At 39.7% G+C, this 21,281-nt stretch overlaps 1 protein-coding gene across 1 annotated transcript in view; it reads right to left on the bottom strand.

Annotated features, from left to right (window-relative positions):
• The window catches only part of pex14 (peroxisomal biogenesis factor 14), a 64,448-nt gene that overhangs the window by 21,812 nt on the left and 21,355 nt on the right, over positions 1-21,281 (bottom strand). The window contains exons 3-5 of the mRNA XM_015967630.3: positions 18,746-18,830; positions 6,165-6,281; positions 674-759 (exon numbers count right to left, since the gene is read on the bottom strand). Of these exons, the coding sequence (XP_015823116.3) occupies positions 674-759; positions 6,165-6,281; positions 18,746-18,830 (288 nt within the window). The remainder of the gene's footprint in view (positions 1-673; positions 760-6,164; positions 6,282-18,745; positions 18,831-21,281) is intronic.

Raw genomic sequence — 21,281 nt, forward strand, 5'->3', positions numbered from 1 at the left:
GGAAACAGTGGGCTGGTACACTGTTTGTTTTATCCAGCTCAGAAAGACAACGGGTGTGCAGCTGTAGAAAAAGCTTTGAATGATTAATAGGAAATAAAAAGAATTTAAAGAAACTTCCCTGTCAGGACGGTATGTGTACATACACCCAGATAGGTATATGTACGTACATGTTATGGGCTCTTATAAACACAAAGCAGAAAGACCTGTCATCCAGGAAAAGAGCTAGTGCTAGAAGTCCTTTTCCCTTCTAAAACTAGAGTAATGGTTTCCATATGTCATTCAGACTACTACTAACAACCAGTGTGGGATCAATGTCACGGTGGACAAGGAACCTCGTGAGCTCATGTTCAAGGGCTGCTGAGCCCAATAAAAACCCCAGGGCTTTATTTTAGACCGCAGGACGTTCAAAATAACGGTTCTGTGCTGTGATGGTAAATGTAATTCTTATTGGAAAAATATCTATTTGATAGAAACGGTAAAAAGAATAAAGGAGTTAAAATGAGATCATGCTCTGATGTAGAGACGGGTCAGGGCGCCACAGTTTGTAGTCTACTGACTCTGCTGTGTAGAACAAAGGAGAGGAAATACAAACCATTTTAGGGTGCTGTACGTAGATTATACATTTACTGTGAGAGAATAGTCAGTAAATAGTCATAATGTTATGGTAACTTGCCTTGTAAAGCTGATGAAAGCCAAAAGCGATGCCCACCATAACAACAGTGAGTGCGCCATAGTCTCTCCATCTGTAACCTGCAGGAGCTTGAGAAAGAAAACAATGCAGATTAAATGCTGATGGTCTGAAACTACATGATCTTAATGATATAATGTAGGAATTTCAGAGAAAATACCCCTACAGTGTTGCATTAGCTCCCTAAGATCAGATCATGTGAGTTAATGCAAAATACAGAGTTCAATTAATAAAGACAAGTTATCCAAACCAACCCGGCTCTAAATGAAAAAGTAACTGCTCTCTTTGCAATTCAACCTTAGAATGCCCTGCTGGAAAATAGGAATGTAAGAAAATAGCAATACACTGAAATTTCCTGATATTTTGTATTAGGATTTTTTATGGGAATTTACATGCTGTTTACTTACTGTTTTTCTTTTGGGCGTAATTCAAACCCCAACTGCTAGTGGGCAGCAGGTATGATCACGTTCCTTCTCAAGATTAAACCAGATGTGTCTTTAAAGCATCAGCCCCAAGTTTTTCAATTAAATTCAGTCAAATTCAAATATAATTTTTGCAAATATTTAAAAATATAAACTGGCTTTTGGTATTGCAGTATATCAGAATGTTTTCCCTGAACTGTCTTGTACAACCAGATTCTTGCCAATACACCTCCCTATTGGCAAACTCTCCAATGTGGCTGATTGAAAATAGAGGGGAGCGGGATAAAGGTCCTCCACAGTGATGTGAGAGACTCATTACTGGTTATTACAAATGCTTGACAACCAATTATTATGTTTAGGGGTCAGTTACTGTTTGTGGTTGGTTTGGATAGCTTTTTTTTATTCAATAAACAAAATAATCATTACAAAGCTGCCTTCTGTATGTGTTCAGCTTTTGTTTGTCTGATATGTAAAGTTATTTGATGATTTAAAACATTTAAAAGTTGAATATGGTACAATTTAATAAAAAGCTATATTTTTACAAAAATAATACCTCCATGGGGCATTTAGAGGTGTGCAGAATCAGGGCTTTTCCTGGCTCAAATTGAGGCAGAGGTGGTACCATCCTGACCATGCGCCAGCACATGCGTACTCTGTGCATTCAACTGCCTCACTTTTTTAAAGGCAAACTATTATAAAAGGCTCAATAATATGCATTAGATTGGTGTTTAGTTCCTTTTTTCCCATCTGATATTTATAGTTAAAATATTTTTATATATTTGACCTACATTTCAGTAACATTTTAAGTTTGTATTAATAACACTCATCTTAGTCAAAATAACACATAAATATGTGCAGTAAAATATCATGCATTTCATTAACATGCATTTGTATTGGAAATGGTAATAACATTTAATTTCTGCTACTAACATTTTAATGGTGGCATGTCTATTATGTACGGGTTAGGGTTGGGGGTGTTCCGTTTTGCCTTGGCCCCCAAAATGCCTTGAAACGGCCCTGGGTGTGTGACTGAGTATTGAAGGTGATCTGAATTTAGGGTGACCAGATCCCAACTTGCCAAATGTGGGACAACATGAAGTTCCAATGTAATGAGAAAAAACAAACAAAATGTATATTCTGCCTTTTAGCCCAGAGGGCGACAACGTCCTCTGCTGCCCGCAGATAAACGGAGAAGGAAGTGACGCGCCACCATCAGCGTCAGCCTGAGGAAGTCTGCAGCCGCAGACGAAACATAGCGAAAACACAGGTAACGAAACCGTGTCTGTGTTTTAAAAAACAGAACGAACAGAACATGGAATTAGAAACAAGACACAGCACCTGTCCAACACAGGATATTTTCCTGTCCTGTCTGTCTCTCATCTTCCTGCATCTCCTCTAAATTCTCCAGAAAAACTGCTGCCTGGATTCTTACCTTTTCACCTCATCAGTTACTTTTGAGCAGATCAAAGGGATCTCCTGACCGCAAAGCGGAGTGCGCGTTTCGATGCTGCGTCAGTGAGGTGAAATCACCGCAGCACACGATGAGCGGAGCGCGCCAGGAACGAGTACAAAACAGAATACCGGAGGATTTAAACGGATATGAACGATCATGTGTTAATAATAATGTTTTGTTGCGCCACCTTGAGGATGTATCGTGCACTGGACGCAGCGGGCACACCAACCATCAGCGCTCTGCTCAACAAAATCCCGTTACACTGGGAGTCCATAAATATTGTAATATAGGCAGAAACTGGATCTTTCCCTGAACGATATCTAGCCCCCCATTATTCGATCCGTGCTCCTGATGAAAAACCGGACATTTTGATTAATGTAGGACAGTGGTTCCCAACCTTTTTCCCAAGGGACCCCGTTTTTACCAGTAAAATTTTTGACGACCCCCTCCCATTCTCTCTTCCAGTACAAACATTATTAAGAAATGATAAAATTGTTCAAGCACATTTTAATATGCTTTGATTCAATAGATAACAGTAATAGTAGGCTCCAGTACAGAACAAAGTCATTAACAAAACCAAACGGAGCATAATGTGCTTGACAGTTTGTATTACTTTTCTGAACACATTGTTTCTTGTAAACACTGATAAATGAATCATTCCTTTCAATAAATGTTTGACACATAAAAAATACACTGAGCAAAATGTGCTTAAATGTGTATATTACTGTTTATACTAGATTATTTACTGTAAAGGCTGTGATTAATCAACCAGTCCCACCTTTAATGAACTTTTGACACTTGAAAATAAAACAGTGAGCTGAGCAAAATGTTCTTAAAAGTGTGTTACTTTTTCTGTACTAATTATTTCCTGTCTTAATATCAGTAAACTTTTCACTCATGAAAAAAAAATGTGAGCAAAATGTAGGCTATAAACAAGTAATAAATGAAGTTTTAACCCTTTAAAGAAGAGAGGTCCTGGCGACCCACTGAGAGGCTTTGGCGCCCCCTTGTGGGGGTCAGGACCCCAGGTTAGGAACCACTGATTAGGACACCGCGGACGCCCAGGACAGAGAGTGAAAAGTGGACATGTCTGGGGGAAAGAAGACGTATGGTCAGCCTACAATAGCACCAACCATAGATATGTACCAACTAGCAAGAAAAGCTATTTTTGAACTTTTTCTGCAGTGGTTTTAGCGGGTTTTGGTGCCCCGCTGCTGATACAGCGCCCCTGTAGTGGTGGAATGCTGCAACTGCAGTTAAAATAACATCCATATAGCTGGGGCCAGAGTGAAATCAGGCTGGGGCGGCACAAAAATAGCGGGAGGCGGCCGCCATGCAAATTTGAATGCATGAAAAACCCTGAGAATGGAAGTACAGTATTTTCTTTCTAGCTATATTTTAATTTAAAAAACAATCAGACATTTATTTTGGAGGACACGACACTGGGTTTATGTCTTCATCTACTAGCCAACAGAGGGCGCCATTGCAGGTTGCCAAATACAAAAAAACAGTCCATTTGGCGTAGCGAGGCTGACCCTGTGGAAGATGGCGGACTTGGCAATTCAAGCAGCTGCTTCTAATTCCAGAAGATGTCGTTATCCTTCTCAGAAGAGGAGCGACCGTAAAAGATCTAAAACCAGAGTGAGTTTAGGTGAAGCCTACAACATGGACCCAAATTAAAAATGTCATGTGTCAGAAGCAAACCTGGTTTCCTGACGGCTGGAAACCTTGTTCTAGTGTTGCAACTACAACCGCCACACACTAGATGTCGCTTTGGTGTTTGTGTACCATATTCAACCGTTTAATGTGAACAACAACAAAAATTAAACGTAAGGGCAAATATTTTTTAAAAGTACTGGATACAAAATGATAAAAGAAAAACTAAAATGTGGAACCATCAGACAAAAAACCACTGCCTTTTGCTGAACGACTATGAAATGTTAAACATAATTACAAGTAAGTGGGGAAAACTGCTTCTTCCTTAAAAATATACATATATTATTTGTTAAAAAGCTCCTAAGGCAAACAGAAAAGTAGAAAGAGTGTATATGTGCATTTAGAAGTTGGCTGTCGTGCTGAGTGACGGATAATGTGAAAGTGTGTCATTGTGCAAGCTGTCATCTGGGTAGGCCAACTGTCTGTCAAGGTGGAAATTCCCCACTCAGGAGAGGCATTCAACTGAAAATGTCACTAAACAGCCAACATATCTAGAGAAGTATGAGTGAGTTTTTTTATTTACTCTGATGTAGCCAAAATAAATACAAATTTTGCAAAGCGTCCCCCTCTAAAGCACACTGTTGATATTCTATTGCAGGTCTGATTCCACCTAATGGGTTCGCTGAACATGTTTATTGCCTAAAGTAGGTAAACTACATTGATCTTTTGCCTTAGCACTTGTGATTTTATATGCAAATAAAACAGGAGACCACTCATGCAAGACTATATATATATATATATATATATATATATATATAGAATATTTTCAAGGTGAGTGTCATTTTATTTTCCCTGCTGAAGGGCAAGTTTCACTACTGCTGCCGCACTCATGAACCTGTAACCTTTCCCATCGAAAATTTTTGAATCATTCTTCAACATCCATATGATAACCACATAAATTTGGGTCTTCATCAACATTAGAGCCGGGATAGACTGTCACCTATCCCAGAACAGCAGGCATCTGAAGGGCCTTAGAGTCCTTGGGTTGGGTGTTTGACCCTGAACAAGCCTGACTGCATCACTAGAGGCTCTTCACTTGCTCTTTCCCCCCCTCCTTTAGGGCATCTCATTCTTGCACTGTCTTTCCCTTTTCTATACCACTTCAGCACTGCCATCTTCCTTTTTTTTTTATTTGGTCACTTAAGCTGTGAAACTGTGGACTCCATCCCCCGTTTTTCCAATCTCCTCTCAAATTTATTGGGTTCAGTGGAGGCCTTCCTGTCCTTCTACCATGTGGAAATAGAGATCAGAGTATCCATTACTGCGACAGAGATGGATGCGGGTCTCTGTGCACCATCCCCGTTAGAAGGACATCATAAGCAGGTAGCCCCCTCTTTTCAGCATGACCCCCCATACAAGACTTCCCGCTCTCACCTCATTATGCAGCTCCCTTATAGCCATTTTGATATAAAACCCCCTACAATGGACGGAGAGCTGCGAGTCTCCCTAACTACATGGCCATCCCATCAACATCACTTTCATTACAAAACATGAGATGCCAGGGAGTCAAGGACAGTGTGGTAATAAATGAGGGTGGAATACATCTGGAATCATTGTCATATGGGTTAAGCATTACGCGGACTTCATTCTGCATTGGTAAATCAGTGGACAGAATTCACAACCTCCTGAGGTAATAAAGATACAGGTTGGGGTGTGGGGTCTTGCTAAGGTGGAACCCCCTGAGACAGAGTAGCCCAAGGCTTCATGAGCTCAGATGATGTTCTTTGTTTCTAAATTTACAATTAAACATTTTCAAATTCATATATGTGCTGAAGCTTCTAATTTATCACTTCAAAGTTGTTACTGGAATGATAAAATGCACAAAAATGTAATTATTATTTAGGTTCATGGGTGCAAAAGAGCAGAAAAAGGCCTGAGTACTTACTGGGTGGTGCAGGAACTGCATATGGTGGTAGTGGGTGTCCCATGGGACTCAAAGGCAGGACTTCCTCAGTGCTGCCAGAGCGCTGGATGGCCAACTCTACCTCCCCATCCGTCAGCCCTGGAATCCACACAAATCCTTAAAATCATTCCCACTACTATTCAGCGCCTCCAAATTAGGGTTAAAATCCAAATGGCCCCTTTGCTGTAATAATGTAACTAAATACTTCCCAACCTTCTAACAAATTGTTTTAAGTACAATTCAGAGAGTATGTCAAATCTCATTCAATTTTACAAACCCTCGACTCAAAAATTTATTTTCATTTCACAATTGAGAAACACCACTGAGATTTTCGGAGACATCCATCAAAGGAAGTGGAGAAAGGTTCACACAATGAAATCTGAGACTGCTAGCCTATTAACTGCCACCAAAGGCAAAGAAAATAAGAGTCTGTCCACTTCTCCAGTTATATTTCCCATGTGGAGATTTCATACACCCCAGACAGCTAAAATGCATTATTTTAATTTCTTCATTGTAATGTAAATGTATTACATAATTTTGCAAATGCCAATATAATTTAATCTTCAGATATTTTTAATGATTTTAGTGATGATTAAATTGCAAAGGGCTCCCTGATGGAGAATCGTAGGGGAAGAGAGGAAAAAATCTAATATGAACATCTCCTTTTGTGGCAAGAAAGGATTTTATTTCAGGCACCATATGCTGCCATTGCTATGGGTCTCATTGTTTAATGAGTATCCTAGTCTAAACAAAGGAAAATAATTAGAACTATATTAAAAACGCAGCTTCAACTCATTTATAACAAAAACAATTAAGAGAAAATTACAGACAGAAAGCCAAAACTGAAACATCCTGTAGTTACTGAATGATGAGCTAATGGAAACAGTCACATTTAAATGATATCTTGGATTTTCATTGATTTAGAAAAACTTTTTACTATGCAATTACTACTATCTATGTGTAATGTAGGTCTTTTTTATTTCCTAAAGATTAAGGAACACAAAAAGGTCAAATGTGACAGGTTAATAGAAAAGTGACAGTTGTCATGAATTGGAGTTGCACGGAGGTCCGTTATTATATTTTTAGGTAGCATGCTCCCATGTGAATTGTCACAATAAATTTAGCAAATATTTAAGGCAGGAAAACTCTCCTACCTACAAGGAACAACTTCTATACAAACAACCTCTCCAGAATAATATCTGTTCATGAAGCTTATAGTCAGTTCTATATTGCAAGTGCAAGCTGACATAGATGTTTTGCCCTTTCAGGATTTGTATGATTTTTTTTTAATCCGTGAAAGTGATTGTCTTATCCTGTACTGTGATGTAAAGTAGGTAAAACATCTTTTTTTTCAAGCCTGCTCCGTGTCCTGTAGAGCTTCATGTGGGGCAATGGTGGCACAGGAGTTAAGTGCTCGCCCCGTAATCGGTAGGTTGCAGGTCACTGCCGTTGTGTCCTTGGGCAAGACACTAAACCCGCTGTGCCTGCTGGTGGTGGTCGGAGGGACCGGTGGTGCCTGTGTACGGCCTCTGTCAGTGTGCCCCAGGGCAGCTGTGGCTACAATGTAGCTCATCATCACCAGGGGAGAATGGGTGAATGACTGATGGTGTTGTAAAGCGTCTTGGGGTGGGGGGGTGGGGGGTGTCCCAGGAATCTAGAAAAGGAAATATCAAATGCAGCATGTAATTATGAACCAGTAGCATTACACATCTGCTTAGCACCGCAGAGCGTGCAATAATGCTACCCCTGAATTTGGACACTCCTATAGTTTCATTCTTCAGGACCTATGAGCTAGTGGCTAGTCCAAGTGCAGACAAACCCAAAGTGTACTGCTACCAATCTCAAAACTGCTTAGAACATTAAAGGTTTTAGACATTGCTCATCAGTCCTGTAGAAGTGCACATTACATTTCTACAAACATAGGAAAGCAATTAAATAGTAAGTATTAATAACTTTTATATAAGAAAAGACAATTAAAAGACTTTTAAAGCGACCAAAGAAGTTCCATTCAATGAGAAATTCCATGTTATCCACCCTATATACAGGTGCTGGCCAGTAAATTAGAATATCATCAAAAGGTTGAAAATATTTCAGTAATTCCATTCAAAACGTGAAACTTGTACATTATATTCATGCAATGCACACAGACCAATGTATTTCCAATGTTCATTACATTTAAATTTGATATTCATAAGTGACAACTAATGAAAACTCCAAATTTGGTATCTCAAAAAATTGGAATATTCTGAAAAGGCTGAATATAGAAGACACCTGCTGCCACTCTAATCAGCTGTTTCACTCAAAACACCTGCAAAGGCCTTTAAAAGGTCCCTCAGTCTTGTTTTGAAGGCACCACAATCATGGGGAAGACTTCTGACTTAACAGCTGTCCAAAAGACAATCATTGACACCTTGCACAAGGAGGGCAAGACACAAAAGGTGATTGCTAAAGAAGCTGGCTGTTCGCAGAGCTCTGTGTCCAAGCACATTAACAGACAGGCGAAGGGACGGAAAAAATGTGGTAGAAAAAAGTGTACAAGCTCTAGGGATAACCGCACCCTGCAGAGAATTGTGACGACAAACCCATTCAAAAATGTGGGGGAGATCCACAAAGAGTGGACTGCAGCTGGAGTCAGCGCTTCAAGAACCACCACGAGGAGACTCATGAAAGACATGGGATTCAGGTGTCGCATTCCGTGTGTCAAGCCACTCTTGAACAAGAAACAGCGCAAGAAGCGTCTCGCCTGGGCCAAGGACAAAAAGGACTGGACTGATGCTGAGTGGTCCAAAGTTATGTTTTCTGATGAAAGCAAGTTCTGCATTTCCTTTGGAAATCAAGGACCCAGAGTCTGGAGGAAGAGCGGAGAAGCACAGAATCCACGTTGCATGAGGTCCAGTGTAAAGTTTCCACCGTCAGTGATGGTGTGGGGTGCCATGTCATCTGCCGGTGTTGGCCCACTCTGTTTCCTGAGGTCCAGGGTCAATGCAGCCGTCTACCAGGAAGTTTTAGAGCACTTCATGCTTCCTGCTGCTGACCAACTTTATGGGGATGCAGACTTCACCTTTCAACAGGACTTGGCACCTGCACACAGTGCCAAAACCACCAGCACCTGGTTCAAGGACCATGGTATCCCTGTCCTTGATTGGCCAGCAAACTCGCCTGACCTTAACCCCATAGAAAATCTATGGGGTATTGTGAAGCGGAGGATGCAATACGCTAGACCCAACAATGCAGAGGAGCTGAAGACGACTATCAGAGCAACCTGGGCTCTCATAACACCTGAGCAGTGCCACAGACTGATCGAGTCCATGCCACGCCGCATTACTGCAGTTATTGAGGCAAAAGGAGCCCCGACTAAGTATTGAGTGCTATACATGCACATTCTTTTCATGTTCATTCTTTTCAGTTGGCCAACATTAGAGAAACAAACATTTTTTCATTGGCCTTTAGAATATTCTAATTTTCTGAGATACCAGATTTGATGTTTTCATTGGTTGTCACCTATAAATATCAAAATTAAACGTAATAAACATCGGAAATACATTGGTCTGTGTGCATTGCATGAATATAATGTACAAGTTTCACGTTTTGAATGGAATTACTGAAATATTTTCAACCTTTTGATGATATTCTAATTTACTGGCCAGCACCTGTAAATGGACAAAATTGCACAAACAATTCCTTGTATGATCTCTCACGCAACTGAAGCCAGGATGAGATTCCTTCAGTCACTTATTTAAATCTACTCAGGATTCATAGCGATGGGTACCGAATTCGGTACTTTTTAAGGCACCGACCGAATTCCATAGTACCGACTGAGCACCGATTCATGTCATTTCAAACGGTGCCTCGTTTCGGTACCCGTCCTTCATAACGAGAACTTGCCAAGACAGCTGCGCATGCGCAAGAGCGTTATGTCGTCGGTCACTGCAAGCCAGTTGAAAACAGAGCAGCATGGTAGAAAGAACGCACGCTAAAGCTTGGGTCCACTTCACTAAATGTGATGGGTAACTGGGTGATGATGAAACCAGCGACAACAATCTAAGTGAGACATCCTCATCTTAATCTGCTATGGTACGTAAATAAAATGTTTAAGATAACATTAGCTTGATATGTTAGCTTCCGTTTCGCTTTCTCCTCGGAACTCCGAATTTCCGACTAGAAGAACATGAACACGCTCTAAAGTTTGGCTTCACTTTACTAAATGCGACGGGTGATTGGGTGAAGATGAAACCAGTGACAACGATCTAAGTGTGAGGCATCATCGTTTAAATCTGCTCCAGCAGTTAAATAAACTGTTTAAGATAACGTTTGCTTGACAAATTAGCTTCCATTGCCACCATTGTTATCAGCTAATGGTGCGTTCGCTTTCTCCTCGGAAATTCTAACTTCCCAGTAGGAAAAATCAAATGAAAGAGGATGGCAAAAGGAATGAAGATACACAGTAAATTTAATTCACAATAAAGATGTTTGCTTCAGTTTAATTATCAGCTTATAAAACTACAAGGACAATGTTAAAATACAAACAGTTATTTTTCGTGCTATTTATAAAATATTGTTAAATATTGAGAAAAATATATATTTAATTATAAAAGAGAATGAAAATAATGAACACTCAAAAGTATCGAAAATTGGTACCGTTAAGTACCGGTATCGATTCCTAGATACCGGGAATTAGTACCGAATCAATTCAAATATCAAAGGTACCCATCCATACTCAGGAATGGTCGTGAAAATTGTTGAATTGAAGAAAAATATTGGTCAGCCTTTAGTCTACAGCAGGTCCTGAGTGCCAGGAAGTGGTGCAGGCCGTGTGCTGAGCTTGTGCAGCCAGACTGCAATGTCAAATAAGCAATAATGTGTCCCTGGACTCCTGATTCATCTGACCACAGCAGACAACATGGTGACAGACTATTGAGTGAGACCTGCAGCGATCTCAGTTTACCCAAATAAAGGAAAAGCAACAGAAAAAAGGGGGAAAAATCTATTTCACCTTCAAATGTAAAATCCTTTTTTTACTCATACATACTTGAGATTAATATGTACAACCTAGTAGCTAGTGATAGCTCAGGAAAACAAACGTTTATTTCCTTTTTTCACCTAGAAATGAAAAAAAAAATCCTTTTTTTTATTTAAAATGCAGCATGCTAAATTGATTGGAGGCTCTGATGTGTTTATTGTTTAAAGGAAGACAAGAACAAATAAAAGAACCCTTAGATCCAGAGGGAAAAAAGAACAAGGTGAAAGTGAGTTTTACATATAAAAAGGAAAAGACAAAAAAGGAACTGGGGATTTATTATTGGCTCCAAAACCTGTGGAATGACCCCTGGACCCCCATTTCAGATCGACCTGTAGGGAGATGAATTTTTAAGACATAAATTATACCTAATGACGACACCATAAAAAAGAACAATAACGGAAAGCTATTCTGTATTTCATTATACTGTATTATTTGGTGCACCTGATACACGTAGTGCCTGTTTATGAGTCGCCGTATTAGCAGATGCTCTGCCAAAGCATTTGCTGTGACCTTGCCATTCTCATTGGGGCATGAAATTACGGTGCTGGCACCTAGATATTACAGCTATAAATACTGTAAACTGCATATCTGGGCAACGTTTTCTATTGTCTTTCAACATAAACCTGATCGGTATTTATTTAAAGGAAAACCCATTGCTCGTCAGGTTATTTACAGCTCTATTTTCAGAAGCTCATATTCTCTGAACATTTTTTTAAGGGCAAAGAGGCAGCAAGGCTTTTCCATTAAATCTATTTCTCCAATTTTGGCACTTCTGGACTTTATGGGTCAAGACCTAGCTTGGACAGCCAATTATAAAAGTTGCTTACTAAAATATTTTGGTCAGTGAAAGGTGAATGCCTTTTTTGCTGCCCTCAGAGGATTGAATTATGAAGTTGCCCTTGAGTGAAAATTACTTACATTTTGAATATGATATTTAGAAAAAAAAATGTATGGAAGGGCCATAAATAAATGGAGGTCAATGGGTTATTAAGAAAAAAGTTCAACCAGTTTCTCAAGCTGCAGCGACGAGGTGGTCTATCCGTGTCATTTGGTTCTGTACAACTGCTTGAAAATGGCATGCCCTAAATAATGACCACTCTCATAGAGTATTCATTTATGTATTAAAAGGGGGGCTCTGCTCTCATTTCCCTGCTTTATCGCCTTGTGCTGATGACAAAGTAGGCAAGGCCTCGGCTAGGTGGCGCCGTGGAGTAATTTATAACCACATCAATCCCTTTACCTTCTACACAGGCCTTGGTCATTGTCATTCTTGTCCGAGAGGTGAGTCACGTAACCCCACTTACAAGCAGCATCCTATTAATATCAGCGGTGATGAACCTTACCCTTACCTTCAGACCAGGTATTGTAATACACAAAAAGCCTACCTGTGCTCTCCTGACCCTGGGCCATCGGCCATCCAGTCAGGGTGAAATCTATTAGTATCATTTCTTCAACACAACAACAACAACCTGGAAGGCATAAAAAGGAAAGAAGTAAAGCTGTACTTTATAACTGACCGACAGAGGAGGCACTACAAACTGCTGAATGTAACTACTGCACTTGACTTTTCCCAACAAATTGCATTCAGTTTGGTAATCAAGAAGCCGCCAAGTGATGTCAGTTTAGGGGCCACGGTCAAAGTGACACGTTAAAAGCTGGAAAACGCTCTTCACTTTGTCCTGAGAATCTGATTTTAGTGGTAATTATGCGTGAAACTGCTAATTGTCAGGGCTAAATGGAGGTGCCAAAATGGGGCCCGATTCTCTTTCGTTGTTATAGCTGTTAATTGTAGAAAACAAGAGGCAGCACAATTTTTGAGCACATTATATTTCACTCAAAGACAATAAAATTTACTTGAGCCAAACAAGTAAAGCAAAATTGCGGAACGACAGTATAAAATTACATTTATTTCCTCACTCCTCTGCAAGAGAGGGGGGAAAAAATCATCTGGAGTTTAAATCTTGATTTCAACTAAATCAAAGTGACAAACTTTCAATATTCGAGCCAGTTTATTTAACTTCAAGGACTCAAGAAGGGCAGCTTGAAATATTGGATTTCATAATGGCCAATTCATACCCTGAAATTGACAGTAGGGAGAAAACAGAAAATTATATTTTTCAATGAATATTGAAATAAACCACACTATTATGATCTCTTTGTGGGAAAAAAAAAGATGTTACCAGAGAAGCATACTTCAATGCAGATTAGAGCACAAATGCACAGGAAAATAATATGCACGGCTGAGATTATTGTGTAAAGATTCTGCAACATGCAATCAAAGTGGGCCCTATTTTCCCCTTCATCAGCTGTCCGGCGTAAGCACTGGCAGCAAGAGGAATCCAATTTAAATTCCACTCTACCAGGAGATGGTATTGTTTCATTTTATGTGTGCTTTGACATTTCTGGCTGTTAATATAGAGTAAAATCAGGAAGTATTTACATAAATATGACATTAAACTGTATGAGAAATTAAGAGTGACACATTTTTGTGTTGACTCGGGAATGAAGGGAATGATTGAGTTTCCGTGTTAAAAGGTTGAAAAGACAAAACATGCCGAGTGAAGATACAGAAGGAGGATTGGCCGACTTTTCCTTGCAAAAATCTTCTGTTGCTTCAGTTGTGTTGGAAAGGAAAGAGGAAGTCAGCCAAACTAAATTATTATCTCCAGGTTACTTAAATCACTTGTAAATGCAAAAAAAGATTTAAGGTTAAGACACAGAAAAGATAAACAAAAATACATCTAGATACGACAAAGAAGTTCAACTGAAAAGATGTATAAACTATTTTTAAATATTTTCAAGCCAGTATGTGCTAAATGTATGCTTTACAGGGTTGATGAAAGGCTACCCAGCTCCTATCGCCTCCCTGTGGTCAGAATATTCCACTTGCAACTTCAGAGTTCCCGGTCCAGTCTGGGACTTGGGAAAAGTGGTGCAGTCTGGTTCCAGCATGTTTCCTGTATGTTTTGATGATGAACACAGCTGATTTGTTTAATTTAGTGATGAATCACTCCTGTAGACACTAATGAAGGTTGAGGAGATGCTGCAGCAGGTACATTAAGGTGTTAAATGGACGAACACACAGCGAGGAGATAGGTTTTGCTTTCAATCAACACACAGATACTAGGGGGCGATAAAAGCAAGCCAAAGCTGCCTAGTCTCCCTTTAAAAAATAATAATGTCCTTTTAAAGGGCCTGATAAATGAGAAACCATGTAATTCTTGTTTTAAATATGACTGGTCATTTTGAGTTGCATCTGCATCTGAATGTGAATAATTTCTTCTACCCCAATCGCCTGCATTAGCTGCAGAAAGACAACAGACATTAAACAATAAAGTCAGAAAAGGCCAGTCTATTCTATGTTACTGAAACATTTTGCATTCATGGACTTGTCCACTTTGACTTGCAATCGCGAAAGTCTGTGTTGATTTTGCAGCCATGAGAGAGGAGAGCTCTTTTGCTATTTGTGCAGATAAAACACTGAAAGCCACTTTCAAAAGACACACCATAGCACGGTGAGAATATTGTGGCATTCATGTCGCAAGCTTGATAGTAATACTATCACAACAGCAGACTTCTGAATGAAGATCACACCTTCATGCAACAGATGGTGATGTCACGATCACGTGTGGAATGTCCAACGAGCCCCGGCCAGCAGAAATTTTGAAAATGCCAGTAAACATAGTCACATTCATATTTGTAAACAGCACCAGTTGAGATGGCAAACTGGAGAGATGAGGAGATTTATGAGCTTCTAGCCATTTGAGCTGAAGCACAGATCACCAGACAGTTCATGGGCATTGTGATGGACAGAGACCTTTTGCAGCTTGCGTGGCTTCAATTGGGATAAAAAACAAGTTATGTCTAAGCTAAAAGGATGTCCATGGCAGCACATCAACAACATGAAGGCTGCCCCCACAACCCCTTTATACCGCCATCACTTTTATCTTCAGTGAAAAACATATGATCGCACCACATTACCGCCACAGGCTGACCACTTATGAGTGACCAAAGGCTCCCTGATGCCGCCTCATCTTTGCTGCAAAGTGGAACTACTGTCTTTTGAAACAGGCTAATGTTGCATTTTTTTACTCAAGAAAGAAGAGAGCACATGGAGGCAGCCAAAGTTTTGCATTGGTATTTCCTAATCGAGACTAGATGTTTGTATATCATGAACATTATTGATGAGGTCCTGCCCTGAGAGGAGGAGTTAAAGTATCTCGAGGTCTTCTTCATCAGTACAATAAACTTGTAGATATAATATGTTGATAAATATGTAGACACATAAACTTGTTTACATTCAGTAAAAGTTAGATTTTTTTTTTTGCTTCCATTAGTTGAAAAATATAAGAAAAGCCCCTAGAGAAAATAACCATGAATTAAATCGCAATTGCAATATTGAAGAAAAAAATCGCAACTAGACCACTTTCCAGAATGGTTCAGCCCTAGTCTGCAGTGATGTGGTTGTTGTACTGGTCTGTCGTGTGAAGTGAGAACTGAGCCAGAAGGCGAATCTCTCGATTTACTGGTTGATCTACATTCCTACCCCCATCTATGGTCACAAGCTTTGGGCAGTGATCAAAAGAATGAGAGCGCGGATACAAGATTGAAGTAGGGTGAGAAGCTCGTCATCCGGGAGGGGCTTGAAGTAGATCTGCTTCTCCTCCACATTGAGAATAACCAGTTGAGGTGGCTCGAGCACCTGGTTAGAATACCTCCCTGGTAGGGCTGGGCGATATGACGATTTTAGACCGTTTTACGATCTACACATCTGATGGTCTGTCATTTTTGAGAGACCTTTTTATCACGATTCACAGCTCTGCTGTTGAAATTCTGCCTCTGAATGAAAAGGGAACTTACCTCAGGCGAATAACACGCCTTTGTTTGACCCTTAACCAATCAGAGTGAGTCATAGTAATATATTAGTGCCCTGCTTGTTTTCACCTGTGTGTGAACCAACATGGCTTCGGCCGCGGCTGAGAGCGACAACGAGGTTTTCGTTCCGAAAAGGAACGCCTCATCCATTATATGGAACTGGTTTGGTTTTTCACCAGACGACAAAGAGCAGCGAAACGTCATTTGCAAGGAGAGCGTCAAGGCAAGTGATGGCAACACCACAAACTTGTTTAATCACTTGAAAAGAAGGCATCCCAAACAATAAAATGAGAGCCAGCTGGCAGCTAAAGCTAAAAAGCCTGCGGCTGCAGCGGCTAGTGCTTCTTCCAGGCAGCAAACGCTAACAAACACTCACAAAACTCACTCCTTACGACAGAGACAGCAGACGATGGAACAGCGTGACAGATGCAGTGACGTACCACTTGGTTAAAGATTTGTGTCCCGTGCGAACAGTAGGAACATGATAAAAACATTGGATCCGCGCTACGAGTTTTCCAGCCGCAAGTATTTTTCGAACACCGCCATTCCACGCATGTACGCTGAATGCAAAGTGAGAGTTGCAGAAAATATTCAGAATGCGCAGTTTTTTGCTACCACAAGTGATCTCTGGTCCAGCCGCACATCAGAGCCATATTTGAGCTTAACTATCCATTACATGAGCAACTGGGAGCTACATAGTATTTTGAACAAGTTAATGTTTGCACAATATGTTTGCAATTGACATGTTTGCACTTCAAATATGTTTACGATTTTAATTCATGTTAAGTTACTTGAAAAACGAGAAAAACTGATTTTTGTAATTGTTTCTCTCAGGGCTTTTATCATCTCTGGTGTGAGTTTAAAATATAAGTGTGTTAGCACTGTGTTGATTATCCCTCATATGAATAAATGTTTATTTATTCAATGTTTCTCTTCTTTAATACGCAATTGAAGTTATGCTATTCATGGATTAAAAAATCGTGATAAAATCGAAATCGTGATAAAATATTGGAAAAATCGTGATATTCTATTTTTGCCATTTCGCCCAGCCCTACTCCCTGGTGAGATTTTTCAGGCACGTCAAACCAGGAGGAGCCCCAAGGGAAAACCCAAGTCACGCTGGAGGGACCATGTTTTTTGGCTGGGCAGGGAACGCCTTGGGATTCTCCCAGAGGAGCTGGTCCAAGTGGCTGGGGAGAGGGAAGTCTGGGCCTCTCTACTTGGGCTGATGCCCCCACAACTGGATTGGAAAAATTAGTCAATGATACCTTTAAGATTGCATCATCCCATCCAAAATGATCTTTATAGCAGTCCTTTAGCTTCAGAAATGTTTTATTAAATAATGTAAACATCAAGTGTTTAATTTCCAGTGATGTCATCAGAAATAATGCTCTAACTCAAGAACACTGTGCTATGGTTTTAAAAAAAAGCAACAACAACCAAATGACACATGAGAGCAGAGTAAAGACTAAAAGCTTCACAGCTGGACAAACTGTAAAACACAAATACATTGCTAAGAGTACTACTGCAAAAAGCTTCTCAGACATACTTTGTGCTTAGTGTTTCATAGCTCATATCTATGCTCTCACTTTCCATATGATCAGTGTCCTCATGCAAATCAAGAGTTCTTGCCTGGATCTACGATGGAAATGGTTCTCTAAAATAAATCTGCATTAAAGCATCATACATATTTCATGGAGTTAAAGTGCAGTAAAAGCAAACAGTTTTGGATAGTGGAGCTCTACAAATATTGCAAGACTGCTGAAAGTAAGAAGAAAACAAGGTACAGCATGACATCATTTAATGGCAATCAGCAATGGGAGTACACAAAAAGAAAATCTGCAACTAATTGTCAATAATGACACTAAAATATGAAGAAATGTAAAAAGATATTAAGGATCATTACAGCCATATGAGAGGTGTGTAGCAGCAGCAGGCAAACATGGATTTGGTTTCAGGTTACCTTCCCAAGTCACAAAGCTCTTAGTCTCCCTCCTTGCTGTTTGGCTACTCTAATGCTGCAGGCTAAGTCCCTCAGCACTGTATAGATGCAGTCCCTTAAGTACTGAACAGTCTCAAAAACGACTAAAATAAAAAAAACATTTATCACACGTAATAACTTGAAGGTAAAAAGACACTCTATCCATATTATTACTGCTGCTCTACGACCCCACTGCTGCATCACATTAAGCTGACTGCAATGAGTTCAGAGTAATAAAGTTTTTAGCTTTTTTTCTTCTGCACTAACAACATTCTACAGTGTAGTGGAAATATTTGAATGAATCGCAGGAAAAGTGAGGAGGCAGCAAATATTTCAACCTTCCCTAATCAGAAAAGCTGGCTGCGTAGTCCGACAAATTTACAATAACCATTAAATTAAGTAAAAGGGTTAAAATGCTAGAAGGCAATATTGATAATTCCATTGAAAAGTCAGAGGGAGTTTGTCAATATTAATTTTCCTGAACCCAAAGGATCATCCCAACTGGTGTGTCATTTATTCACAGGCTCTGAATCACGGTCTCTGAAGCGAAATCGACCCCTATTAGTCCCCCACCACCACCACCACCAAGCCCTCCCCAGAGCAAATAACCTGTGACCCGTTACAGACAAGTCACACCAGAAAAAAAGATGTCTGTACACCAGAAAAAATAATCTTTAAATTGCTCACCTTTTTTCTTCAAGAAGTTTTTTTTGGTGTCCAGGGGTGTCTGACGTACTTTGGGGTTTTGCAGGAATTTTACAGCAGTGGAAATCTGGCAAAAGACAAAATCTGATTCAATTCCTTCTAATGACATAGATGCACACCTGCAGATGAGATCTGATGGAAACTGATGCTTTTAACAGTATAAACAAGAGTCTAGACCGTCCATAAGAAAAAGGTTCATTATGAATTCGCCCTTGCTAAGAAAGAAAAAACACCTAAATGGATTTCATCTAATAGTAGCTTTTACACCCCCAACACACCCAGCAGTGAGGAAAAAGACCACCTGACCACTTTCCTGCTAAATGTGGGGAATGACCAAATCAGCAGTTATAAAATTAGCCCATCAAGAGTGCTGGACAAATGGAGTATGGAGCTTAATTTGCTATTACCCTCTTAAAGACAAACTTCCATTCTTAAGTGCGCAGTGGAAGAAAATCTATACTTAATGCAGAGGTGATCATTTGTATCTAATAACTTGAGAATCCGAGGCAGAAAACTTCTGTAATTCTTCCAGTTAAAAACCTGCCATGATCAAATCACCTCCCCTGACTGTTGTAATGACTTGAAACGTTAATGCACCAGAACGTTAAATAGCATCAGAACATCAGTAGTTTTAAGTGCATGGCGTTCATCGATTCTATTATGTTTTCCTTCGAGATGCGCCTTAATTTTCCACCCAGTATGCATTTCCAAGAATTGGAAGTAGGGGGAAAAAACTTCCTCAAATGACATTAAAACATAAACTTGAAGTGGGCGCCATGAAGTGGCGCCTCCTAAAATAGATAAATATGTAAGAAAGGAGAAACACTGGAGGCGAGGTTTCGATGACTTATTATCGCACCTGTGGTCCCCATGATTCAATTGTAAAAGTCATCCCTCTAATAGCTTGAAAGGTTTTGATTACTCTTCGTTTCTCTTAGTGTTGAAAGATACAAAGTGATTGAGCGCCCTGCCAGTGGTAATTCATTTTGGGTAATGCATTGCATATACTATGTACCAGTTTCATTCCAAAGACTTAAAACTGTCCGAGAGACACACGTGGCATGGAAGCTGCTTAAAAAGCCAGATTGCTACGACAAACACATAGCCCTTATTATTAATATAACATTTTCTTCAGTACTATGAACACACAAAGAATCAAATGCTGAAACAACAGAAGTAGAAAACTGTAAATAATCTAATAAAAGACGTGTGCAGTAAAGTTATCGGAAAGTACCAGATTTGTCCCATGAGATGCTGCAACAATTTATTTAGACACTAATCTAGCATTTCACAGAGACACTGTCGTGACCTTGATGTACACAAGGGTTACACAAGAGGTATGGAATTTCCTGGGTCTTTATATGCTGACGGCTTATTAAAGTCGGTCACCCGGAACCTTCATTGTGACAACCAGATTAACCATTTGCATGGTGAACCACCAACTGATGTTTTCAGCTAAAAGATACACACAAAAAATCTCTTTGATAATGAAACAAAATCAGTCCACTCTTGGGAGTTCTTACTGCTCAAATTTGTAAGTGAGCTAAAGACACAAGTCTTGTGAAACCGAGATAATAAACACACTAAAATCTAATATGCATTCCGGTAAATAAGAAAGAGACGTGGGTTCAGTAAGATAATGACCTACTAGTGAAAGAACATGCTGAATGAGCATTTCTTATTTACATCCTCTTAACATATCAATATTGACAAGAAAATTGTATCAAGTGTTACCAGGCATCAGTATGATACCTTAGCCAGGACCGCAGCTTGCTCAGCGGCAAACTAATGAGGCAAATGTCCATTTGGTTATAACTGTAGTGGTAGATCTTCAGGGAGAGGAAAAGTGCACTTCTTAGCAGATGACATAGATGCTTTGCACAAGTTCCGTCCAGACATCTCAATCAATTATAACCACATTGCACTGATTTCACTCTTGTTATTGACTTATGGATCACCCCAGTTATAGTGTTGGGTAGCACACAACTGGGCTTTTAGGGGGTAAGATGGATAACCGTACAAAGTACTTTTGTGTCAGCAGCCTAGATAACTAAAACAACGTAAAATAAATCAGTCCTTCACTACAGAAACCTAGCGATTTTCCGCTTTTGACCAAACTAAGCTACTTTGTAAAGCTTTTGTAAAGCTTTGACTACTAATGCACCAAAGTGCTCTATGTAAAAAGCAATAATCTTTGCAAACCAGATAACCAATAAAGTGTCAGGTAAAGCTGAAAAAGAGGTGAAAACTCAATCACAGAAAGAGATAACATTAACCAATACACTTAAAGAGAGTGAACTTGATGAACAGACAGGATTACAGAAAATGTTATTGAGTTTGAATTGGACCAGACTTTGCACTGCACATGCCTGAAAATTACAACAGTGATACCTCGAACTGCGAGAAATGAGGAGGAAATCCAATTATGTTCGAACCACACAGATAGATGCCTGAGGAAATCCATGTAACCAGTTGTATATTTTTGCTCTAACTAGTAACAGCACTTAACTATACCATA

The sequence above is a fragment of the Nothobranchius furzeri genome, chromosome 15, assembly GCF_043380555.1.
Source record: "Nothobranchius furzeri strain GRZ-AD chromosome 15, NfurGRZ-RIMD1, whole genome shotgun sequence".
NCBI lineage: Eukaryota > Metazoa > Chordata > Actinopteri > Cyprinodontiformes > Nothobranchiidae > Nothobranchius > Nothobranchius furzeri.